We start from the raw sequence: 24,901 nt of genomic DNA, 5'->3' as shown, positions 1-24,901 counted from the left end.
TAAACCTATCAGAATAACAATAGACCTCTCAACAGACCCCTTAAAACAAGGAGGGATTGGAATCTTGGAATCATATAAATACTTGTGGGAACACTTGAGAAGATGTTGGGAGGGGAGGGAAGTTAAAGACTAAACAGTGCAGAAATACCTTGTACCTATGAATGGAGATAGCCAAACAAAGTTCCTTGGAAGCTGTTGAATAATGGGGTGACGGGGTAAAAGCCTGAGGAAAGTGAGAGTAGGTAATTAAATTATGGTGTATCCCTATGTGAAATATGATGAAGTCTCTGAACAATTAACATGAACTTTAACCAAAATTAACGTCAAGAAGGGAAACATGTTCTGGATAGGGCAAGGGTGTCAGTGGGATGGTGGAGGGCAAATGAAGAACGTGAAGGTGAGGAAATACAAATCAAAATACTTTGTGCACATGTGTAAAAATAGAGCAATGAAGCATCTGAGACTGATTTGGGAAAGGGGAGGGGAAGAAGAGACAGAAAGGGTAGCTCTGACCAAGTTATGCTGTGTGTACATATGGGCACATCAAAATGAAATCTCCTTGTACAGTGAAAGATCCTACATTTCCTAATGATTATCAGAAGAGAGTGAAGCACCACATAGTCCATGGAAAAGACCAGAGAAATAGGCACCATAAGGTCACAGTAGGGGACACCATTGAGAAGGGAGAGGTTCACCATGCACGCAGGAGGCTAGTTCCTAATCCATTAAGTAAGATACGAAGTGACCTGCTGATGTGGTCTGCTGAGGAATCTGGTCAGTGCAGGAGAAGTAGATGAAGACTTAAAGGTGGAAACCAAGAAAGATTGTGGAAAACAAAGCAAAGGTGAAGTTCCTGGCACCCCCTGATGATGAAGCAGCACCAACAGTTTTAGCAAACAACAGAACTGAGCAGCAGTTAAAGCTGTTGTAGATTTGACTGCAACTTACTTGTGTGGATGAATGGTAAAAGCACATTTCTACACTTTGGATAAATTCAGGGTCTTGGATTTGGTAGAATAATTTTGATTTTAAGAACTAAAGTCATTTTTGATGATCTTCAAGTTAGCTAGAGAATGAGCAGTGAAAAAGGCCTCAGACCCATGACTCTGGGAATTGAAATTCTTCGGAAGATTTTTAAGAGATATGTTGATTGGTCCCCTTTTTATTTTGTGTTTTTAAAATATAGTATAAAAATATAAATATAGTATTAACGTCTCTGATAATTATGGTAACTATTTATAATAGTTGAAGTCTGTTTTCCTAGCCTAATTATTAATAGCATGTCTTCACAATCTCAAAGTATCCAAACTTAGATTAACTTTCATATATTTATCTTATATGTCAAATATGTATGAAATATGCCATTTATTCATTATATATCTCAATTTTCTCTTTCATGAAGAACTTCAGAATTGTGACCATTTTTCCTATTGGATTTTATGGTATTTCAAAACTTATTTGGAAGTGTTTGTTCTATGATGTATATGAAGCCTTTTCAAAATATGTAGCTATGAATATTCTTCCTGTTCTATAGCTTGTTTTTCCTTCTCTCTGAGGATAATATGATTTATCCAAATATCTCCAAGTCTTAATTTATACTTAGTATTTTTTTGTCTTACTTAGGAAATCTTTCCCTATGTCTAATTCTTCCTAGAATCTTATTGTTTTAACTTTTACATTTAAATCTATAACCCAACTAAAAGTGTGAGATTCTTTTTTATAGGAATTTTGAGGGGAAAATCTCCCTTTCGAATCTGCAGTTCCACCTGTTTCATTTTCATATCTCCATGCATATTTTGATCTTTTCTGGCCTCTATTCTGGCCCATTCATCCAGTATGTATTTTTATGCCAATGCCATGCTACAACAAATCTTGATTTCTGGCATTTATAGATCCTCAACTTTATTTTTCCTGAGGAATTAGCTTTTCACATAAATTTTACATTCAACTTATAGTTTACTATACAGAGGTATATTGCTATAATTTAGAGGGATGATACTGGAATTATCAGTTCATTTGGGTGAAAATTGATATCCTTATTGAACTGAGGTTTAATTTACCTAAGAGTTTTAACACTTTTAAGCAAGATTTTTTTTAGTTTTATGTGTAGGAGTATTATACATAATTCATTGCCTGCATTCCTTTGCATTTTAAAAGTTCATGTTATTGTACATGGCATTATTACTTTATTTTCTACATATTATAGATTTCTACCTAGGCATATCTTCATTAGTTCCTCATAAATACTAAAATTTTCAGATACTCAATTCCCTTACATAAAATAGTATTGAATTTGCATTTAATTTATGTACATTCTTATACACGTTACATTATCTCTAGGTTCTTAAAATACCTAGGATAATATAAATATCATATAAACATGTTGTTAAACTATATTTTTAGGGATAACTCATATAAAATACACTTAATACAGATTTTTGTGTTCAGTTTAAATTTCAGTCTGAACCTACATATAGAATAACCCTAATTGGCACATAAACAATTAATTCTGTTTCATTATCCATGAAGCTCACAGTCTAGTATAAATAGAAATAAAGACAAGTGTGCAAGTAGAGAATTTACAAAACACTATTCTTTTTTTTTAAGTCTCTAAATCAATTCCTTTTAGAGAAAACAAAAATAGCCTTGACGCCTTAAAATGGTCCTTCAAAGTCAACGTTGCTGCTGCGGAGCTAACAGTTATTGGATGTTCACTGTGTATTGGGACCTCTGTTCAGTATTTTCACATGCATTATTTTCTATGTGGTTTCAAATGGCTCTGTGGGGTAGATACTGTTAACCTCCTTCCTTATCAGATGAGAGTTACAGAGAGGAACTGCCTGGAGTGGGAGAGCCTGTGCAATGCAGGCATGCACTACCAAACACATCCATCACGTTATCTTCAAAAAAAAGAGTGGTTTCCTTCCTCTGGTTAAGGATAACATCTGAAGTAAGGAAATGCCAGTAAGCAGAAGGAGTCAGCCGATTTTAGAGGAAAGGTTGGCACCTGGGGACTTGTCTCAGTAGACCAGATTGATTGGGCCTGCTTGGCTTCAGGGAAGGAGCACCACATTGCACAGACAATGAAGGAAGTCTGAGCCAGCCCAGAGCAATAGCCACAACTGTCTTTGTCTGTGCTAGCGTAACTGCAGCCTCTCATAAATCTGGGGCTCCTGAGGTAAGCAGTCATAGTGGACAAGAAGGAAGGGAACATTTGGTAAGGAAGACATTACCAGAACCTGGAGGTGAGAAAAACAAACTTTGTTTAAGCTGTTTGCCATTGTAAGGGTAGAGTTTGCTTACGCGTCATTTGTACAAGTCTTGGAGTTCCACTACAGAATTTTTAACTCTAGGTATATGCGCTATTCCATCCCTAAGGGAGATAGCATCGAAGCATTTGCTTTGAGTAAGGATGCTGGAGTTCCTTGTATAAATTTGCAGGGGACAGTATTCGGTTCAAGTTGACATATATTACAGCTGAAATAACAACAGGCTTTTCCTGGATAATATCATCAAGGTAGATTTTGCCCAACAAAAGGACAAGGGGTCACAGCTCGAAGGACATCCTGGTATCATCGATGGGGATCATGATCTCAGTCTCACTCAAGGCTTTGCTGAAGTCTCAAGAGTGAACAAATTTCTCAAGACTCTGGAGATTACTATACCGATGTGAAACCAGAGTATAAAAAGTATAAAACTTTTGACTTACTAATTTCACACATAGTTGTTAATCTTGTGGTAACTATTGAAGCTGTGCACAAAAACCTATACATTAAGGTATGAGCCATATTATTATTTATCATGGGTTATTTTTAAATTATTTGCATTTTCACTAGGAGTTGGTTAAGTAAATCACAATGACCTACATAACAGAATATTATGCATATATAATTAAAATCATAGTAAAGAGGACTAGTTTCTGATACAGAAAATAGTGACTGTGTTAAGTGATAATTATGTGGTATCTGTGGATATGCAAAATCTTATCACCATATATCAAATGATCTTAGAAAAATTATAACCACAAAAGTTTCTTTTGAATTGCTTGACTACAGGCATTTAATAATTTTTCTGTTTCCTGATCATAATGTCGAATGAAAATTATAATACACATTGACTGTATTACCCCAGAAAAATCATGCAAACTCTTACTGCCTCGATTTTTTTATCATCTATATTTGGCTTCTGCTCATCAAAATGGCAATAGTGGTTCTCTGCAGATTTTGACAGTTTGTGCTCATCTTTTCTTCATGTTTAATAGGTTGCTTTGTGAAAATATATTAGTGAAAGGTTTTCAAACTTTGTAATGTATTTTATAAATTTAAATATTTACAGTCATACCTATCAAAATACCTCTGCCTCATTCCTTTATAGGTTTCCTGAAGAATTATTTAATCTAAAATATCTACCATGAGAATCCCCCAAAGTAGACTATATGAGATTAAGAAGGCTTTCTAGGAAGCAGTAGTTCAAATAAACATGCTATCTGAGAATGCCTAGCTAGTCCTTTCCAATTAAAATGCATCTATTTAAAAATTTTTGCCTAGTTTCTGTGCTCATGGGACTTTTACAGTTAATGGGTCTAATTAAAGATGGTTGATGGATCAGCTCTTGAAATCATCACAACATACTTGTCATACTTGTAGCCTCTCAAAGGCAGACAAAGGAAATGTAAAATGCACTGGTGATAATGCAATACTATTCATTAGTATGCAATGTGTGCCTTCTTTCTCTAGAAAGATAAGCATAACTTTAACAATAAATAAACCCTAAAGGTTAATCTGCTGGTTAAAAGTACTTGTTCTAGCACTGGTACTAGGACAAGATGAGGAAGCCAATGTTCAGTCAGTCCTTTGAGCTGTGCATATAGCTCCATGGAGAGCTCTTGGCCCTGGGAGCATATAGTCCTGGGTTCAGTTACCAGCAATGCAAGAAAATAGAGTCCTTTTCTTGTTTCCTGAAATAACAAGACAGAGACACCCCCCCCCACACCACTTGAGAAAGGATCTCAAACTAGCTTACAGTAAGGATCAGGGACGGAGAGAAGAGTTCCAGAGGGGATGCATTTCAGCAGATTCACAGATCTTTATTTTACCATGGGTTCAGTTCTGCACATTTTTCTTTGAAACAGAGTATAGCTGATAGAACATAAGCTGTTCAGGAGACTAGGAGCGGAATTGTCATGCAGGTTTGCTCTTGGCATCCTGATTACAGTAGTGCGCCACTGTGAATATCTGACAGTTAAAATGGGCTCTAATGCTGTAAGTCAAGCATCTATCAGCGCCTGGGGCCCCATTATCCTTAAGTGCTACACAACAGGGGCAAGTACTATGGAGTCTCAATGACAGGCTTTTAAAAAAATCACAATTTGGCATGGAAGAACTCCATGGGACAAAAGATTTAGGGTCAGACCAGGGTCATGGTATCTTGCTGTTAACTGTGTAATTCATGGCAGAGGGGCTCAGGGTATAAGGAGTTTCCTACTACTTCTGAATTTGTAACCAACACACGGACTCCTGAATCCATCTATGAATTCATACTTTTTTTGGTATTTTTCTGCAATTCTCTTTGCTGAAAGAATCTTATTTACACATCGGGTCCAATTGTTCATTTCTATTGTAGGCAGAAAACAAATCCTGTATTTGATACACCACTAAGCAATTTTTCCATAGCTATACAATTGGAAATTAAATGATGAAATACAATGTAGTTGATTGATAATAGTTTGTTTTGTATCAGTGTGCTTGTTTTAACACCCTTTTCCTGTGAAATATAAAAAAAAAGAGCAGAAGTTTTCACAGATGATGATCTTGAGTGCAACTAATTAGAGGGAATTGAACTCAAAAGCACAATTCCAATCAATAGGAAGGCCAGAATAATCATTTCATACTGCAGGTATTTGTGAGTATGGGCTCAAAGAAGTCATCTGATAATAATGGTAGATTTTGTCAGTCTACCCTCAGGCAAAGCTCAGGATTAGAATAAAACCCAAGAAATACTCTATACCGGCAAAGGAAGAGAAAATATTTCTTCTGAATCTTCTAAAGATACAGTGAGGCAAGTTGAGTTAATTTGATCTCATTTTTTATGTGATTTGAATTTTTTTTAAATAATTTTCTAGAGGGCGGCCAGTACTTTGGTGAACTATATAATTTCACATAAGATATAGAAAATCTAATCATTTAAGAATACCTTAATAATTTAAGAATATCTTTAATTTTAAATGACAACAAAAATATATAAGTGTGAAAATTTAAAGCAGAATCCTTCTCTCTACCTTCAAATATATAATGTGTTTTATTACCATATGTAATGTATTCAACAAAACATAGCAATAAAGACAAAACATAAACAGACACACACCCGTGGCTTACACCTGTAATTCTAACTACTTGAAGACTGACATCTGGAAAAGATTGGCTCAAAACCCAGTCTGGGAAGAAAACTCTATGAGGTTTCCTCTCCAACACAATGAGCAACAGCTGAACTGGAGGTATGTCTCAAGTGGAGTCCCAGCCCAATAAGTATGATGCCCTGCATTCAAATTCTAGTATCCACAGAAAAGGCTATAAATGATTACATATTAGATATGAGCTATACAGTGATGGAACTAGAGTTTCATCTGAGGGATTAGCCCGTATCAAGACCTTGAGGTAGATGTTTGGGTAGCATGTTTTAAGAGCAAAAAAAAACAAAAACAAAAACAAAAACAAAAACTGCTTTTAACAGCACAGCGTGAGCCAGGCAGGTGTCAGTGAATCATGCCTGTAGTTCTGCTACTCAGGAGCCTGAGACCTGAGGATCATGGTTTAAAGACAGCCAGGGCAGAATAGCCTGAGTCTCTTATTGCCACATAACCATCAAAAAACCAAAAAGCCAGACACTAAGATGTGGATCAAATGGTAGAGCTCTAGCCTTGTGCAAAAACAAAGCTCAAGGACAGCAGGCCTTGAGGTCAAGACCTAAGATTGGCACAGAAAAGGAAAAAAAATAAGAGCTCAGTGTGACAATCTACAATGGAAAACTTTGTGTTACACATACATACGTGTACATAGCTATAGGTGCCTGCATATCCATCTATATACACAAATACAAGCTCATCTAAATTTATCTATAATATTCTGTACTATCTTATAAATGCCAAAGTTGTTTTGAGATATTCAGAATAATTGGTCTACATAATTAACATAAGCAATAAAACAACCAATTTACTGTTTATTGGCAGCAATTTTAAAAATATGGTAGTATTTTTGAGCAGCTGTTAGGAAACAAGAGTGTTATATACACATTTTCATTATTAAACATTTCACACATTTTTATTATTAAACATTTCATCATTTAATATCTTAACCATAAAAGAGCATTTGAGTAAAGATATTCTCTTTTGCTCCATCAGAATAGAAATAAGTTTGTCAGTCAACAGAAGGCAATGCTAAAACCAGATCAGAGGTTTTACCCCAGTAAACTCGGGGGTTGCTGTTGATCATATTCTGTCCATTTCTCTTCAACCAGCAAACCATTCACATTGTGACAATGAAACCTTAGTCCCCTCTTACCTCTGCATCAAAGCGTGGGTCCTGGTAGGCATCGCTGATATTTACGGGGAGGCCTGTGGAAGCAACCAGCTCGGCAATGCTGTTATTGATCAGCCAGTCAGAGTATGACGATTTCTCCATGCTTTCTTTAAAGCTGTCAGAGCATCAAGACAGGCAACAAGAAGAGAGAGAAGCCTAAGTTTGTTGCAAACTCCATCCAATTACTCTAATAGAATTATTGTCCTCACTGAAAACAGGTGATTAAGTAATTATTACTAGCTACTTTAAAATTACTTACTTGCTAGAATACAAAATAACCAAGTCTATGGGTAGAAACCCCAGATCCTCTATGATCTAAACCGAACTCTAGGTTGTATTTAGGTTTCCAAACAAGCAGATATAAAAGTTATAAACCAGATAACCAAAATTGCTCATAGAATACCAACTTCCACGAAACCCTTAACGACTGGATGTGTATCAGCTCTCATGGTGGGACAGAAAGAGGCCACATGTGTTGCCCAATTCATTGTCTTCATATGAATCCTCAAAAATGGATATGAATGTCTATATTTGACAGATCAGAATATTGACGCCCAGAAGGTTCTCATAAGTTTCAGGGAAGACATATACTTTTTACTTAAACTGGAATCCGAGGCCCTGGATTACTGTATATTTTTTTCTGCTGTCTATCAAGGATGAATAGGTAGGAGAAGAGCAAGAAACGGGGGATAACACCTTAGAAATTAAAGGATGGTGTAGTCAAGAGCAGAGAGAGTTTTGGGTAGATGCTGAAGGTCGTGATCATTTTAGTCTGCACTTCAGTCCAAGGTAAGGGGAGGAAAAGGCACTGGATTTGATGAGTGAACATCTTGGGTCCTTAACAGAATTTCCTAAGACAAAAACACTGGGAAAGGGCTTCTGAAAGGCTCCATCTAAGTCAAAAATGTCATAGAATACAATTGAACGGCCTAGAAAGAAAGAAAAAAAGCTCCTTAAAATAAGGATTTGAAAAAATTAAATCAATATAATTGACACATAAATTTCATTGAAACATCATTACAAGGTTAAAATTAACTACTTACTGGCTTACTTTAACTCTAGAAAATACAGGATTAATTTTAAAGTCACAGGCTTATTGTAGGGAACCCTTTGGTTGGTAATTTTATAAAGGTCAGGGCACAGGGAGATATAGGTTTTGAAGCAAGTTCCACATAAAGTGTTCCTTCCTTAATAATATCTTGCTTCCAAATGGAAGACAAACTGGCTTCCAAGAAATCTTCATGAACACAAATATATTGACTGTGGAGGCTGAGAATAAAAGAGAATTGCCCTGTTACAGAAAACACACACTCCTGAAATGTGGATGTCCCTGAAGTGAGGTAGACATAAATCTCAGAAATGCCAAGCCCAAAGCAGCTTAAGAGAGAAATCAATACCAGCAAGACAAAATAAAACACATCAGAACAAGTGACTTTAATATCCTCAGTTGTTTGAAAATACAGCACAGAAAACTGAGAAAATAAACTTCACACTGTCTGCAGAATTACTTCTCAGTCTTTCGATTAGAAGGTGAAACTATTTGAAAACTGTAAGGTTAAGTGTTAGAGTGTGTCTATGTTGCTATTTCTGTTCTTAACGTTAGAGTTCACTTCTATATCCTCACTAGGAACTCTTAAGACTTCACTCCTTTAAGAATGAATATTGGCTGATTTCTCTCAGGTGCTAGGCAGAGGGAAGTGGATCTTATATGGGGAGAATGAAAAGAATGTTTTGTTTTGGCTGAAAGGAGTTGATCCATGGAAACCCATCTACACCTGAAATGTCAATCTTGTTCTGCCCCTCCCACATCCACACAGAGAGGAGGAGAACAGAGAAGAGGGCCATACCTTCAGGAAGCTTACAGACAAGGATGAGAGACAATAGAAATGAACATAATGGAAGGATGTTCAAGATATTAGGCTGACAGGGGAAAGATTCAGTTCTGTTTGTGCTGGGAATGGTCTTAGGTAACTACCTTATAGGGGCCCGGAGTTTGGCCTAGTGGTTAAAGTGCCTGCCTAGCATGCACGAAGACCCGGGTTCAATTCCTTGGTACCACATACACAGGAAAAAGCCAGAAGTGGTGCTGAGGCTCAAGTGGTAGAGCTCTAGCCTTGAGAAATCCCAAGGACAGAGCTCAGTCCCTGAGCTCAAGCCCAGGACTGGCAAAAAAAAAAATAGTAAGTACCTTATAAAGGCAGTTGGTCTAAGTCTTTGAAAGATAAGGGTTCAATCATTAGAAGGATGATAAAAAAACAATTCAGACAAAACTACAGCATTAGGAAAGCTTTAAAGGTGGAGTATATCTATATTGTGAGAGAAGTAATGAATAAAGCTCTAGTGGAAGAAGCCTAACAAGATATTGTATGGCTATCTAGGATTCTCCTAGCAGAGAATCACAATAGCTCCAAAGCTATGTGCACATAGGATGATGTGAAGTGAATTAACTGCAGAATATGGAAACAAGTGGTTTATCATTGTTGGTTGTTTTTAATGTACTATGTGAAGTTATTTCTCTACTTTATTTCTTTATTTTATTGTAATGTATAAAGGAGTCGCAGTTACATTCTTTTTTGTCTTTTTTTTCCCCTTATCATTTTCCCTCTGTTGTTTCTGTATCTGACTTTGTTATCTGGTGTATTGTATATTTATTTGTTTATTCGAATTAGAGAAGGGAAGGGGAAATAGAAGAAGACAAGAAAAAGACATCAATGTAACAGCGATAGCCACAAGACAATATATTAGAAATGAACTTCACAACTTGGGAGGGGATGGAAGAAGGGAAAGTGGGAGAAAAACACGGAAGGGGTAACAATGTATAAGAGGGTAACAATGTACTCATTACTTTACGAATATAACTGTAACTTCTCTATACATTACCCTGACAATAAAATTTTTTATTGTGACTAATAGAAGGGTTACAATATATTCACCAGATAGAAGGTGCATAACTTCACAAACATTGATACCTTTTCTTATGACATGGTCCCCATTTCCCTCCCATCTCCCCCCACTTATCTTGATTTCCCTCCTTCCCTATCCAATTTCAAATAACCGATTAAGCACATATAAAATATATCAGATAACATGGTGAAAAATTGTAACAATATGAGCTAACCAAGGGATGGCAAAACAGATGAGAGATAACATAGTACATTAAGGACAGCAGTCACTCATTATATGGCTTTTGTTTCCTTCTCATGGAGGCCTGACAATAAAATTTTTTAAAAAAGATATCATATGGCTACAATTTCAATCTTTTATGTATGCAAATGAATTTTACATTTGTAACACTGGCCCTTGAGTCTGGAGTGAAACACCACACACACACGCACACACACACACACCACATGTACACACACTTATGAATATCTGAGTACATTCTGGATGTTTCTTCCAGGGTTATCCCAAAGCAACACAAAATTGACTTATTCAACATTGAACTATACTCTACTCAGTGTACTAATGATCATTAATGGTGATTGTGACCATTAAATAAATATTGATTGTTAGGGTAGGGACAGGAGTTTCAAACATGGTCACAACCCATTTTCTCAATGTTAAAGAATAATTCTATGCTTTTCCTGGTAGTTTGAGTATTATGAAGGTAGAAACACAAGAGGCCAAGAGTCAAGAACTATTTGAGAAAGATATTTCCTTTATTATGGTTTGCAAACATATGGTTTCATCTACATAGTAGATGAAAAAACATGGTAGTAGTTGACATTTTATTTCATTGACTAGACTTCAATATGAACTTTGGTTCACAAAAGGAAACCCCATGCATTACTTTCTGTTCTCAAGAAAGCCTGTCAACCTCTGGAGCCCTTTCTTAAGCCTCCAGCTGTGCAACATTACTTGAAGTTGTCTTTTAATTGGGAGATTAAGGCAATAAATCAATACCAGTAGAATTCAAAACTGGAACCCAGCAGGAGACTCTTAAAGACCCAGGACAAGGGCATTAATAATTTCCTAAGGGTATCAGTATATCTTTGAAGGTTATCAAACAACTCTTTTTAGACATAAAGGGAAATGAGAAAGCGTGCAATTAGAGCCAGTCAGTTCATATACTGTGCTAGGAAAGGTGCTCTAAATTGCAAGGCTTCCCAAAGTTTACCATGATCTGTTAATGAACTTGTATTTGAGGTACTGCCTGAGGACATTTTATTACACATATTTGGTTTCTCTAAGTTTAGCATTCTGTGTTATCAGAAATCAAGAAATGGGAACCAAAGAACACATTTTGGTACTTCATTTCTTCAAGATATAAAATTAAAATGATGAGGTACTCGCCCCCTCCTCCTTGGCATTACTTTGGGAAAGGGTCTTCAGGCTCTCAGATGGGGGTCTAATAGCATGCCATTGTGAACTGAAGTCTATAATTTAATGAAAAGTTATTGGTTTCACAACAAAAAGAATTCATTTGATTTGGGTTGTTATTCTAATTTTGGTCAGTACTTTGTAGCTATGAGACTACAGGTATTTCACAAGGCTCTTCTGAGCATTTGATTTCATACTGTTAAAGAGTATGTATCAGAAGCCAGGTGTGGTGGCTCACACCTGTAATCCTAGCTACTCAGGAGGCTGAGATCTGAGGATCAAGGTTCAAAGCCAGCCTGGGCACAAAAGGATCTGAGACTATTATCTCGAATTAACCTCTAGAAAACGGGAAGTGGGGTTTGGCTCAAGGATAGGATGGTAGCCTTGAACTAAAGAGCACAGGGACAGCACGCAGGCCCAGAGTTCAAGCCCAATGACCCACCAAAAAAAAAGTGTGTATCAGTAACACAAAGAAGGCTCTTGATGAATACTAGTTATTATTCATAAAGATTTCATTTTATTAAAAACTCAGTGAGATACAATTTAAATGCTCCTGGAGCAGGAAAGGAGTTTCTGTTTTTAAATATGGCATCATGATCAGATTTGGAAAGGATCTGAAGAGAGTGTGCTACTTGACAAAACTGCTGATAATATTTCCCAGTTAAAATTTTAGCCTGGGGCCAACACCACATATCTCCTCTCAATTGAGAACACACCTCACAAGGCTTGGGTACACATATAGACAGCAAGAAAGAAGTAGATGCAATTTGTTAAAATGGTAGCCAAAGTATGCTAATGAAAGACCTACAGAAATAAGAGTCAAATATAAAAACCAACCATTCAGGGGCCGAGAGTTTGGCCTAGTGGTAGAGTGCTTGCCTAGCATGCATGAAGACCCAGGTTTGATTCCTCGGTACCACATACATAGAAGAAAGCCAGAAATGGTGCTGTGGCTCAAGTGGTAGAGCTCTAGCCTTGAGAAAGTCCAAGGACAGTGCCCAGCCCTGAGATCAAGCCCCGGGACTGGCCAAAAAAAAACCCCAACCATTCAGACTACTAAGTTGTCATAATTCTGTTTACTACATAGCATTAATCTAAGAATAGTTGACCTACATAAGCCTTGTATTATGTTTCAGTTCAGTACTTTTTCATGTGTTTGTTCATGGAACTTTTTTTTTGCCAGTCAGGGCATGGCCAAAGCTGTGAAAATGTACACAGAAATTGCATGTTTCAATTTTGCCTAAGAGGTGAAAATTCAGATACTGAAAGTATTTGGTTATTTGAAATTGGATAGGGAAGGGGGGAAAACTAAAAGTATGTTTCATTTGAGTTTCTCAAGATTAATTTGGAAGATGTATGACTTCTTTCCAAATATTTCTTTTCTTTTATGTTTCTTTTTTATGTTTAATTCTTATAATTAATACCATGATAGGGGAAATGGGTTATTTAGGAAGAAAACATTCAAACAAAGAAGTATCCGAGTGATGTTTCTCTGACAGGCATGCTTTGTTAGGTCCAACAAAAAGTGTCTCAGTGATGGATCCCAAATTCCTAATATTCTGAATACTGTTAGAAAAAGGAAGCAGAGAATTTCTAAGTGACTAAGAATGGGGTAAAGGTAGCATCATTGATAACAAGAAACCTCAGAGATCAAACTCTGGTACCAGTCACAGATTCCACTGAGGATAACTCAGGCTTACAGGGTCATTTTCTTACTCAGCAATTGAAGGGGGGTAGAAATAAGCCTCTGGAACATTTGGATCTCTGCCCTTCAGTGGACAAAATTAAATATTGGTGTAATAAGGTATAATAGCATACCCCTGAAGTACTAGACAAAAGGTAGTTTTTTTTTTTTTAAAAGTCCAAAGTTCTTACAGGAAATTGTATATCGTTAATTTTGGATGAATTAATTTTTCATATTTTCTCTATTTCTTTCAAATCAGAATAAGTGTTATATTTTTATTTATATAAGTTCCTCTATAGTGTTTCCTAGATGAGTGGCACAGTACATATATACTATGTACTTTTCTCTATGAAGGGAAAAGTATATGTGCTTGTGAAAATTCTATCTTGTTCTAACATCCTCTATTAACCTAAATAATAGAGAAATACACAAAATGTTCAAAGAAGTTTGGAGAGACCCTCCAAACTTAGTGAAGATAATTTATAATTTATTTCTCCATAAAAGCAGTAATAAAATCAAAAACATCAAACACCAACCCAAACTCAAAATTATCCAAACTCTGGAAATAAACAAAGCTTTTAACAATTTAGAGAATCTTTATTCAGGCTAAGTAGTTGAATTTCAATAAGAATGGTAACTTCAGGGACATTTTGATTCACCTTATTTCCATTTTCTTCTCTTTAGTTATGGGCTTTTGTGAAAAACAGCAGCCTATTAGAAAAGAATGTGTTAGGAACCCCCAAAATCTGTGTCCAGAGAATAATCCTCATTTGATTTGCTTGTCAAATTCCCATCTTACACTTAATTGACTGTACTTAGGGTTTGTTCAGTAATAGCCTTTGTCCCTAGAGATAACTGGGGGCCTTTACTGCTAGGAATAATTGTGTGTGCAGGGGGAAATAGCAATTGTTTAGGTGGCAGTTACAACTAACTGGAAGTTGACCAAAAAGTTTACAAGGACAGGCTTGAAAATGAAATGCTCCCAAGAGTGCTTTGAAAAGTTCAGATATATTCCTGAAAATCTAGAGGGATACACACACACACACACACACACACACACACACACACACACACACTCATTCTCACACACATACACATGCGAATACAGCTAAATAATGTTTAGGAAAGACCAAAGAAGACACTAATCTCTCATTTCTGGTTGACCTTGAAGAAAGTGAGAGCTAAGTGTACTTGATATGAGAGAATTGTAAGCACCATCCAACGCACCCAGAGTCCATCCCTGAAAGCCTGAGGACTTCTGATTCAAGGCTTTTACAGAAACATCTGTGCCTAATCATCAGTTAATAACTAAGACGGCTGAGAATAAATTCTAGTTTCCATACTCAACAAGACTATACACTGCTTAGAATCAATTTTGGAATGTTACTAGGTGACAAATAATGACAACAAACAGAAATCACAATAAGCATTAGAAGCTAGAGGTGATGAGAATTTACTTCCAAAGATTCTACATCATATTATTTAGTATTTAGTTTTCAACAAAAAGTATCTCTGAAACATACAAAAATATGTGGTTTAGACATAAGAAGGTTGTTGATAGAAATATTCTCTCTTGGGAGGACAGTTAAAAATTATTAGGAAAAAGGCTACAAAGGAGAAATGTTCAAAGAATTAATAGAAGCTATATCTAAACTGTATAAAAATAAAATGAAAGTGTAAGAATAAAGTCTCCCAAAGAGAATATCAACAAATAATACAGATTTTGTAACATCTAGACAAACTGTTCTGGGACTGAGAAATTCAACTAAAGGATTATAAAGACTGAAACAAAAGAGTATAAAGTAACAGTTTTGTTTTGTTTTGTTTTTTAATTTTTTGCCAGTCCTGGGGCTTGAGCTCAGGGCCTGAGCAGTGTCCTTGGGCTTTCTCAAGGCTAGATTCCTACCACTTGAGCCATAACACCACTTCCAGCCTTGTTTTAGTGTATGTGGTACCGAGGAATTGAACTCAGAGCTTCATGCAGGTTAGACAAGCACTCTACCACTAGGCCACACTCCCAGCTCCTAAAGTAAAAGTTTTAATAAAAAATATTTTAAAATACATAAACAATGAAAAGATACCCTACATATGGGCACTGATTAGAATATTGTTAAGATCATAATACTCTATAATTAATCAACTGATAAAATACAATTCTTTAAAAAATATCAGCTACTAATTACAGCTACTATTAATACTGCTACCACTACTGAAATTGATGTCAAACTAGAAGAGACTGGAATAGGCAAAGCAATTGTGAAGAAGAAAACAGTTGAAAGGCTCTCATGTGCCAGTTCAAAATTTTACTTAAAAAATACAGTATCTGGGCTGGGAGTTTGGCCTAGTGGTAGAGTGCTTGCCTAGCAGGCACGAAGACCTGGGTTCGATTCCTCGGTACCACATACATAGAAAAAAGCTGGAAGTGGTGCTGAGGCTCAAGTGGTAGAGCTCTAGCCTTGAGAAAGTCCAAAGACAGTGCTCAGGCCCTGAGCTCAAGTCCAGGATTAGCAAAAAAAAAAAAATACAGTATCCAAGATAATGTTGTAAAAGGAATGGAAAATAGATCAAAAGGACATAAGAGTTCAGAATAGAGCCAGGATCGTAACCTAGTGGTAGAGTGCTCACCTAGCATGCACAAAGCCCTAGGTTCGATTCTTCAATATCACATACTCAGAAAAAGGTGGAAGTGGCACGGTGGCTCAAGTGGCAGAGCACTCGCCTTGAGCAAAAGTGTCCAAGAACAGTGCTCAGCCTCTGAGTTCAAGACCTAGAATTGGCAAAAAAAAAGTCCAGAAATAAACATATACTCTTCACATCTAAGCATCTGACAATCTTAGCTCTTACATCTAAATATTGATACACTTTCAGTTAACTTTTTATGTGATATGAAATAGTGCTCTAATTTTATTGCTTTATATGTAAAATTACCAAATGCTTAGAAGATGACTTGGAAATCTGTCTTCATGCATTAAGCAATTATTCATTAGATATGAAACTAAAACCACAAGTGACAGATAAGTCAAACTTAACTTCATTAAAATTAAAAGTGTTTTATGTATTGATGGATACCACCAAGAAAATGAGAGGAAAACTCACAGAATGAAAAAAACACACACAAATCATGACTTGAACTGAAAATTTACAAAGAGCTCTTGCCATTAAAGAAATACAATCCACAATGAAATGCATTTCATTTTCTGTGATAGCTACAATAAAAAGAACTATTAATGAGGATCTGGAGAAATAGGAATCCTTATGCTTTGTTGCTGGAATATAAAGTTCACATTCTTTGTTGAGAATGGAAACTAGAATTTCTTCTTAGTTATGTTTATGTGGTGTTGGTAGTATAGCCACAATGTGAAACAGTTTGGTACCTGCTGTGAAAGTTAAGCACAGAACGATCATGTAATCCATCAGTTTCACTCCTTAGCCTATACTCAACAGAGCTAAAAAACACATATATACCCAAGATTTGTACAGGATTGTTCAAGTCAAGAAGAGAGACAGTACTATCAAATGGTGAGTGGCTAAACAGAAGGTTGCTTATCCATACAATGAAATATTATTCAGCACAGAAAAAGGATAAAAGAATACGTACACGTTGGTTGCGTAGTAAGAACATTACACTAAACATAAAAGGCTACATATTGTATGATTCAACCCAGACGAAATATCCAGAATAGACAAATATATAGTCAAAAAAACGAATTAGCATTTGCAGAGGTCTGGGAGGGGTGGGGAGTGGAATGACAGCTAGTAAGAATAGTTTCTCTTTGGAATAATGAAAATATTTCAGAAAAAAGGCATTGTTATGGTTATACAACTTTGTGAGTATGATAAAAAACCACTGAATGGAATATTTAAAGGATAATTTCATAGTATGTGAATTCTATCTCAGGTGAAAAACATATACTTTAATGATGAGGATAATTTACAAAAATGCAATTAGAATAACCTAACAGGAGTTTTAGAAAGTTAATTAAATCTAGTAAAAAATGTCAAGCTCCTCACTAAATGCTGTGGCCATGGAGATTTTCCATTCATAACTTCTGAGGCACCCTTCAGCAGGGAGCACAGCTGAAGACCACCTCATCTCTGCTCCTTATAACTTTCCCTTCCAGTGCCTGAGCTCAGCAAGGGTAGGAAGTAAGCCTCTCTTATGGATGCAAGACTCTTCCAGTTGATAGTCACCTTTTCTAACTTCCCATTGGCAGAGCAGAGACTTTTTCTGTTATTGGAGACTCTTCTTATTTTCTCTTTTTTTTCCTCTCTTCCATCACAAATCACCGTGGTCAAGGCTTTTCCTTCCTATTCTTGACCTTCTCTTCTTTATCCTTTACCATCATTTCCCCTAAAAATAGTCTTTGCTCTTCTAACCTTGGCATATATCTCTCGAAGGACGGGAGCTGACTCACTAAGGTAGATCTAGAAGTGATTCCAGTCTAGTACATGAAATGTGGCTGGATAGCTCTTGTGGATCTGAATCACCTTAGTCTTTCTGGATGCATGAACTGCTTCAACCCAGAATCTGGGGAGGTGCCGCAGCTCACCTCTTTTGGGCTAACTCCATCGGAGAGCTCTAAGACAGGCCACGATGGGAATTTATAATCATTGCACATTCAGAACTACACAAGGCCCTGACTCATCAACTCATAGTCTCTCTGGTCTGATAGAGTTTATCTCAAGCTCGTTCCTGATCATAACATTGATGCTGGAGGAGAAAAAAGATGGTTTGCGAGACGTTTCTGGGAGTGTTGCTAACAAAGCCTTGAACCAATAATATAGCTCGTTCTTTCATTTTCTGTAAATAGAGTGACTCGGGGAAGTAAACTCATCTTTTAAATTGAGACAGTTTGGAACATTGAGTCTGGAAGTTCAAGACAGATCAAATGGAGAAGCCAGGAATGCTTGTAGACCTTTGCCAGAAGTGAAGCAGATGACAGGAACTCATTTCTTCCCAAGGCACTGGAAGAGCTTCTTGCCTGTCCATGGTTTCTCTCTGAATAGTGCAAAGGACCCTAGCTCACAATTGTATCAGAAGTGATTTGCTTATAAAACTAGATGCAACACAAAATAGAAAAGAAAAGAAACAACACTAAGGCATTGAAATACATTTTATTAATCAGACCTGAAAAAGATGATGTACACAACTAATGTTGAAAAGAATAGAACTGTTCAATATTAAAACTAAAAGAAATCCTAATCTCTCAGGTGTTTCTCATAGTTCAGATGTATGCACCCTCTAGAGTACATAGATCAGCTCTGGGGTAGAAAAGCCACAGGGAAAGTAGGTTCATACTGGCTAATTGAATTTATTATATCACTAACTGCAAATGCACTGTTGTTTACAAACCACTGAGAAAAAAAGTGCTCCTAGAGACAATTCTTACCTGAAAAATATTTTTAATCTTATTTTATTTTATTTTTCTGTTTTGGAGGTTTGAATTCAAGGCTCCATGTTCAGTCTGCTTGCTCAGCTATGGCTTTATCACCTGAGCCATGCCTTCTGCCTGGCTTTTTGCTGGTTTAATGGAGATAGTCTTGAGTAAATTTCTGCCCAGGCTGGCTTCAAACTATCATAATCTAGATCTCAGATTGTTCATTAGCTAAGATTATACATGTAAACCACTTGTGTTTGGCTTAATCTTATTTTTAAAACTTGTTTAGATTGGGCTTAATTTTTATCCCATTCTTGAAGAAAAAAATAAAGCTGTATTAGTTGATTATGCATAAAAGAAAATTTGCAAGCAAAAGAAATCGTTTATTTCTCAACTTCTTCTGATTTGGATTGTCACTGTTGAGAATCACTTGCCCACTCAGAGTCATCAGTGCTCACTGGCACATCCATGCTCCAGGCATTACAGATGTGTGGAGAATCATCTCTAAGACCTAAACTATTGGTTCTCTACTAAGAGATTTGGTGTTGTCATTCAGGTGAGCTTATCAGGAGATAGAATCAGAGGACTTTTAGGTAAAATCAATCTTGCAATGCCTTTCTCAAATGTTCAATCCATGGTTTGTTGCAAGCAATTTTAAGGGTTTCTGTAGTTTACCAGCAATTACTCAACTGTTGAAGATGCATGTATGAAAAATAAATCAAGATATAACATAATTTTAAAGGTAATGTGGGAATCCTGCCCTCCATTCATTATGTTATATACAACTCATAGCTCACCTGTCATTTATGCCTGCACATACACATGTATGTGTGCATACTGCATGAATAGTATCACTGAACTTAATATATCCTCATATTAAATTGGGTTTAAGCTCATGTTAGTGGTGCTTTTGTTATCTGCTGCTATACCAAGTTGCTATGAAGAAAGCAACTTAAAAGCACTCATTTATTATCTCAAAGTTCCAGAAGTCAGAAGTTTATCATAATATGGATGGATTTGTTTGGAGCCACTGAATTTGTGGTCATTTGTTTTTGTAGCAATAGGAGACTAAGTTGCATGATTTTCCAAAGAGTCTAGGAAGAGAACTCAGGAATAAATGAGAATCAAGGGGGCTGAGGAACATATCTGGAACTAGAATGTGTAGGGAAAAAATGGCTACTGGGAAAAGACAGGGGACAGGGCAGGTAAAGGATCTGTACTGCATTGTGTACTGCATTGTGCTCAGTTGAGAAGTGGTCTATCCTGTAATTTGTTGTGGTCTGAGTCTTGCTGGAGTTATATAGTACTGGAGCCTTGTTTGCCACTCCAAGTTTTCTCTCCATAGCTCTTGCCTCTTTGAAGACCAAAGAACAATTTAAATATTAGAAACCTGTTTCCAATGTTATTTCAAATATTGCCCCCCACAACCATGCAAAACTATTTACCCACCCATGAAATCTTATTTGGAAATAGGTATTTGAAGATGTAATTAGTCAGGGATCTTCATATGGACTAAAGCTAGATTTAATCTAAGTGGGAAATCCAATGACTAGAGAGGAGAAACACAGGAGACCATGTAAAGACGGGCAGTAATTGGAATGAAATTGTGAGAAGAATTTTCTACTGTTTTAACTCACCAAGTTTGCAATGATTTGTTATGGAAGCCCCAGGAGATTAATACCCTAGTTATTAAATGAGGAAGATAAAATAGATAATGTCTGGTAGATGCTTCTTCTACCCTAGAGTTCCAGGAAGCTATAATTCTGTGAATCTGATATTGTCATTGTAATGATTTCTTATTTAATTACAGAAAGAGCAGGAACTGTCATTGGAAGCCCAGTATCTGTCAGATTCAGGTTGTCTCAGTCTCACAGATGCCCTCTGAGTTAGAGACAATTGTTTCCCTCTTACAAATGAGGAAATAAGGCTCGGAGAGAGTAAGTGACCTAAACACACTTTTGCAGACTCTTAAGTGCAAAGTTGCTGTTTGAGAATAATAGTCCCCTTAAAGCCAGCCACTTCTACAAGCTTATGCCTGGGAGGAATTACAATCTAATGTGTTCTATGAACTACAAGGTCTTATTCTCTAGACATACTTACATCCTTACAAGGCATGTGTACATGAAGGACACAAATATCAAAAATCCCATCCAAAGCTATCTGGGCAAGTACTAAGAGGATTTTAAAAGGATTAGATATTGTGCCATTTCAAAACAATACTTTGTTATCATAGTAAATCCAAAATGCAAAATCTGCCTTTTGTTATTGTTTTTGTAGTTGTTTGGGGATAGGGTTCCCTCTTTAGTCCAGGCTGTGACCCTCTTATCTCAGCTTCCTAAGTACTGGTAATTAAGCAGATAGCAACATATAAGGTAAAATTTTGTCTTTAAAAATGCTCTGGGGGCAGAGATGTAGCTCAGGAGTAAAGTACTTGCCTCACATATACAAAACCCAGGATTCATTCTCCAGCACCTGAAAATGTAAATGTTTTTTGGTATTTTGTTCATTGGGGATTGATTTTGCTAGATATTTCACATTAGTTTGTGTGTGTGTGTGCGTGTGTGTGTGTGTGTTAATATGATATTAAGAACTCAGCACAGAAGCTCACACTTGTATTTCTAGCTAATCGGGAAACAGATCAGAAAGATTCTGGGAGAAATAAAGACCTATCTCAAAACTAAAATGTTATCTTACAATTCTCTAGGAAGAAGGTGCAATGGAAGCCACCGTTCTAAGCCTCACCTTTGAGAGTACTCATTTTCCCCTGCCTATCTCCCATGCAAAAATGAGGCACACACATTAGTAACTTTGGGTTGTGTCTTCCATTTGCCTTTATGTAATAGATCTCTGTCAGAGTATCCAACTTAGTATGTTCTTTGTTAAGAAGGTGCTCTACCATTTGAGCCATGCCTCTAGCTCTTTTTTGCTTTATTTTTAAAATAGGGCCTCATGGCAGAAATGATGATACAACAATAAAATGTTTTTTAAAAAAATTTTTTGAGATTGTCTAAAGGACATCAAGAATTTCTTTCCCAAGAATATGGGGGGAGGGGTAGAATATAAAGAAGTGGCTGAGCAGCTAGATATAAATTATTACTATTAATATAACACTACTTACAGCTATTATCTGGTGATTAAATCAGATGATACTATGTTTTTTAACCTGCTTCTACCATTTTTACTACTGTTCATTGACTGGGAGATCAACAAGGTAAAAGACTGTTGTCCTTTAAAATTTCTAATCTCTAAAGCCCCATCACCTAACACCTAACACAGTATCCACTACTGAGAAGACATTCAATATATTGCTGTTAAATAGAGTATAACTGTCTCTAATGGATACATTTGTAACCCAAAGAGAGAGTTACAAGAATGTTATTCACTATAAAATGCACTATTTTCTTTCCTGCTTAGAGGTTTTGAACGCAAAGCCCCAAGTTTAGTCAGCTTGCTTGGCTAGTGCTCTACTACTAGAGCCATTTCCACAATCCAGCTTTGTGCTCACAGTCTTCTACCAACCTGGCTTTAAACTAAAGCCCCCTAGATTTCAGCCTCCTGAGTAGCTAGAATAACAGCTAAGTGCCACCAGCACCTGGCTACAAAATGCCTTTGTAACAGTTAGCATTCCTTATTAGTGGAAGTCCATTATGACAATGAGACTCATCACTGGAGGTGTTGGCAAAATTGTTCTGGAGAAGGTAATTTCACGGAGAAGGATGAGTCAAAGCAGGTCCACCATTTGAGTTAGTAGGTGTTCATAGCACATAGACCACAAAAAGACCAGATAAGGTTAGGGAATTAGCAGCTGAAACGCTAAGCAGAACTGGTGAGTCAGCAACTAATTTATTAAAAGACATCTCTACAAGGGTTGCCAATAAAAATCAGCAAGTTTCAAACCAGAGAACTCTGAAATAGTGCTATGAAATATTGTAAGAGGAAGCTAGAGAATTCATCATTTCAAAGCTATACTACTAAATCGTGGAATGACATCCAGAGGACTCAGGTGTGTGATGAACATCACCTACTGCAAAGATACAGAGTGATAAAAGGTTAAAGGAAAGACAGACAACTATGCTGAGAGCAGGCTGCGATTGGTAGACTTATGGCCTGTCTCGATGTCCCTTCTGTGCCTTTGTCAAAGCAAATGGTAGAGCCAGTTGTTCCAATACATGATTAAAGGAACAGACTATAAGAAGAAAATTACTAGACAATGCAGGAAAGGTCTTCTGAGATAAACGAACACTGTCTATTAATTTAAAATCCATAAATAGAATGATAAAGAGTACTGACTCATAATGTCAAAGTTCAAAGGCACTTTTTAAAGATCTATTTAAAGAAAATCCAACCTTTCTTTTTCTTTCTTATTAGAAGCTGTCCAGTGGAAGTCTGGGCCTTGAGTCATTTCATTTTGACATGGAAGTTCTTGTGACATTAAAATAATCAAGCCAAAAGTATTTAATTCTGAAGTGACCATGAAAGCATGTATGAGACATAAAAATATAACAATAATGGAGCACTAGAATTTTGAAGGTTGTATTTTTACAGTTCCTGAAGAACTATAGCTTATATTAGGTTATGAGTAGTAGCTAAAGTAATCCACACAAAGATCTTCTCTAAACTATTTGATATTATTTCACAATATTCTACTAAGGAAAAACTCTGTTTTACTAGAAAGCCTCTGCATCTAAACATCTTTGTTAGGTATAGGTTTGTTAACACTAGATCCAGATGTGAGCATAAGTTCATCTTTATGAATATGAAAATCTCTTAGAAAAGACCTCACTTAAGTTCACTCTTTTAAAAGTGTGCAATTTGTTCGTCATTACAAATACAATTGTATCGTTACAAACAACACAAAATACAGCATGGTTACATTTCAGCTTCAATGCCTCAGTTTTTCTTCTTAGCTACCCTTTTGCCCTACAGCTAATGATACGTTTTCTTGCTGTAATGCTTTTTGTTTAAAATGAGATTGGAAGTATGGAGCAAGTTGTAGACTCTTTGCCTAACAAGTTGAAGACCTTTCACTTCAAATTCTCAGTATGAAATGACAGAAAGAAAGACAGATGAAGACAGGAAGTGGGGACTAAGTTATAAAACTCAGTGTATCCCACAAAAATAAGAAACTCCAGGTTAGAGGTGTGGTGGGGAGGGATGGAGAAGAATGTTGAAAAAGGTGACATTGATCAAGATGCACTGTATTCATAAGCTGCTTCACTGAATGGCAAGTCCTTTGTATATACATTTAAGGATAATTTTTAAAGAATTGCAGTTCATACAATATGTAGCACTGACCTTTTTTAAATTTCCTATATTCAATAAAAGTAAAGTACCTAGTATCTTAATTTATTAGTTTCTTACATTAAAGCCAATAATAGAATAAAATCCACATGAATATTACCTTGTGAAACAGATATTCCCAGAGATCCATTTGAATATTTTAATTCTCTAGTACTTCATTTTCAAAGCTTTCAATCAGAATCTCTCAAGATCCAGTTTTATCAAATTCTCCCAACTTGATTCAGGCTAATACACTACATTTGGGAAACAGTATCTCAAGCGATGTTCAGTTTAGGGGATTGATTGCCAGACTTTAGTTATAAGTCACAAGAGGTTCAAAGTCCAGAGGTTGGGAGAGGTACTGTTAACCTTGAACATGAGAACAACGTTACTGGCTCCAAAGCCTTGAACAAGTTTTTAAAACTTTCAGAACCTTTATTTTCCTCTAGGATTTGAAGGGACAAAATATCTACTTCAAAAGTCTGCTTTCGAAGTTGGGTGTCAGACCAACCACTGGAAAAAGCAGAAAACCCCACCTAAATCCAAACAAAAACAAAAGGGATGTGGTCATGAGTCAAGTAGTAGAATGCTTGCCTAGCAAGCACGAGGTGGTGAATTCTAGTCCAAGTACTGCCAGAAATCCTTTAGTCTTAGAGCAGGGTGTG

General features: G+C 36.4%; 1 protein-coding gene across 1 annotated transcript in view; it reads right to left on the bottom strand.

The window, feature by feature from the left end:
• The window catches only part of Pde11a (phosphodiesterase 11A), a 350,018-nt gene that overhangs the window by 157,654 nt on the left and 167,463 nt on the right, over nucleotides 1-24,901 (bottom strand). The window contains exon 6 of the mRNA XM_090342568.1: nucleotides 7,557-7,689. Coding sequence (XP_090198694.1) covers nucleotides 7,557-7,689 — 133 coding nt within the window. The remainder of the gene's footprint in view (nucleotides 1-7,556; nucleotides 7,690-24,901) is intronic.

Source organism: Megascapheus bottae, chromosome 12 (genome assembly GCF_031878675.1).
Source record: "Megascapheus bottae isolate mThoBot1 chromosome 12, mThoBot2.hap1, whole genome shotgun sequence".
NCBI classification, from domain to species: Eukaryota; Metazoa; Chordata; class Mammalia; order Rodentia; family Geomyidae; genus Megascapheus; species Megascapheus bottae.
The sequence above is the reverse complement of the archived record's forward strand: the minus strand, read 5'-3'. Positions and strand labels throughout refer to the sequence as shown.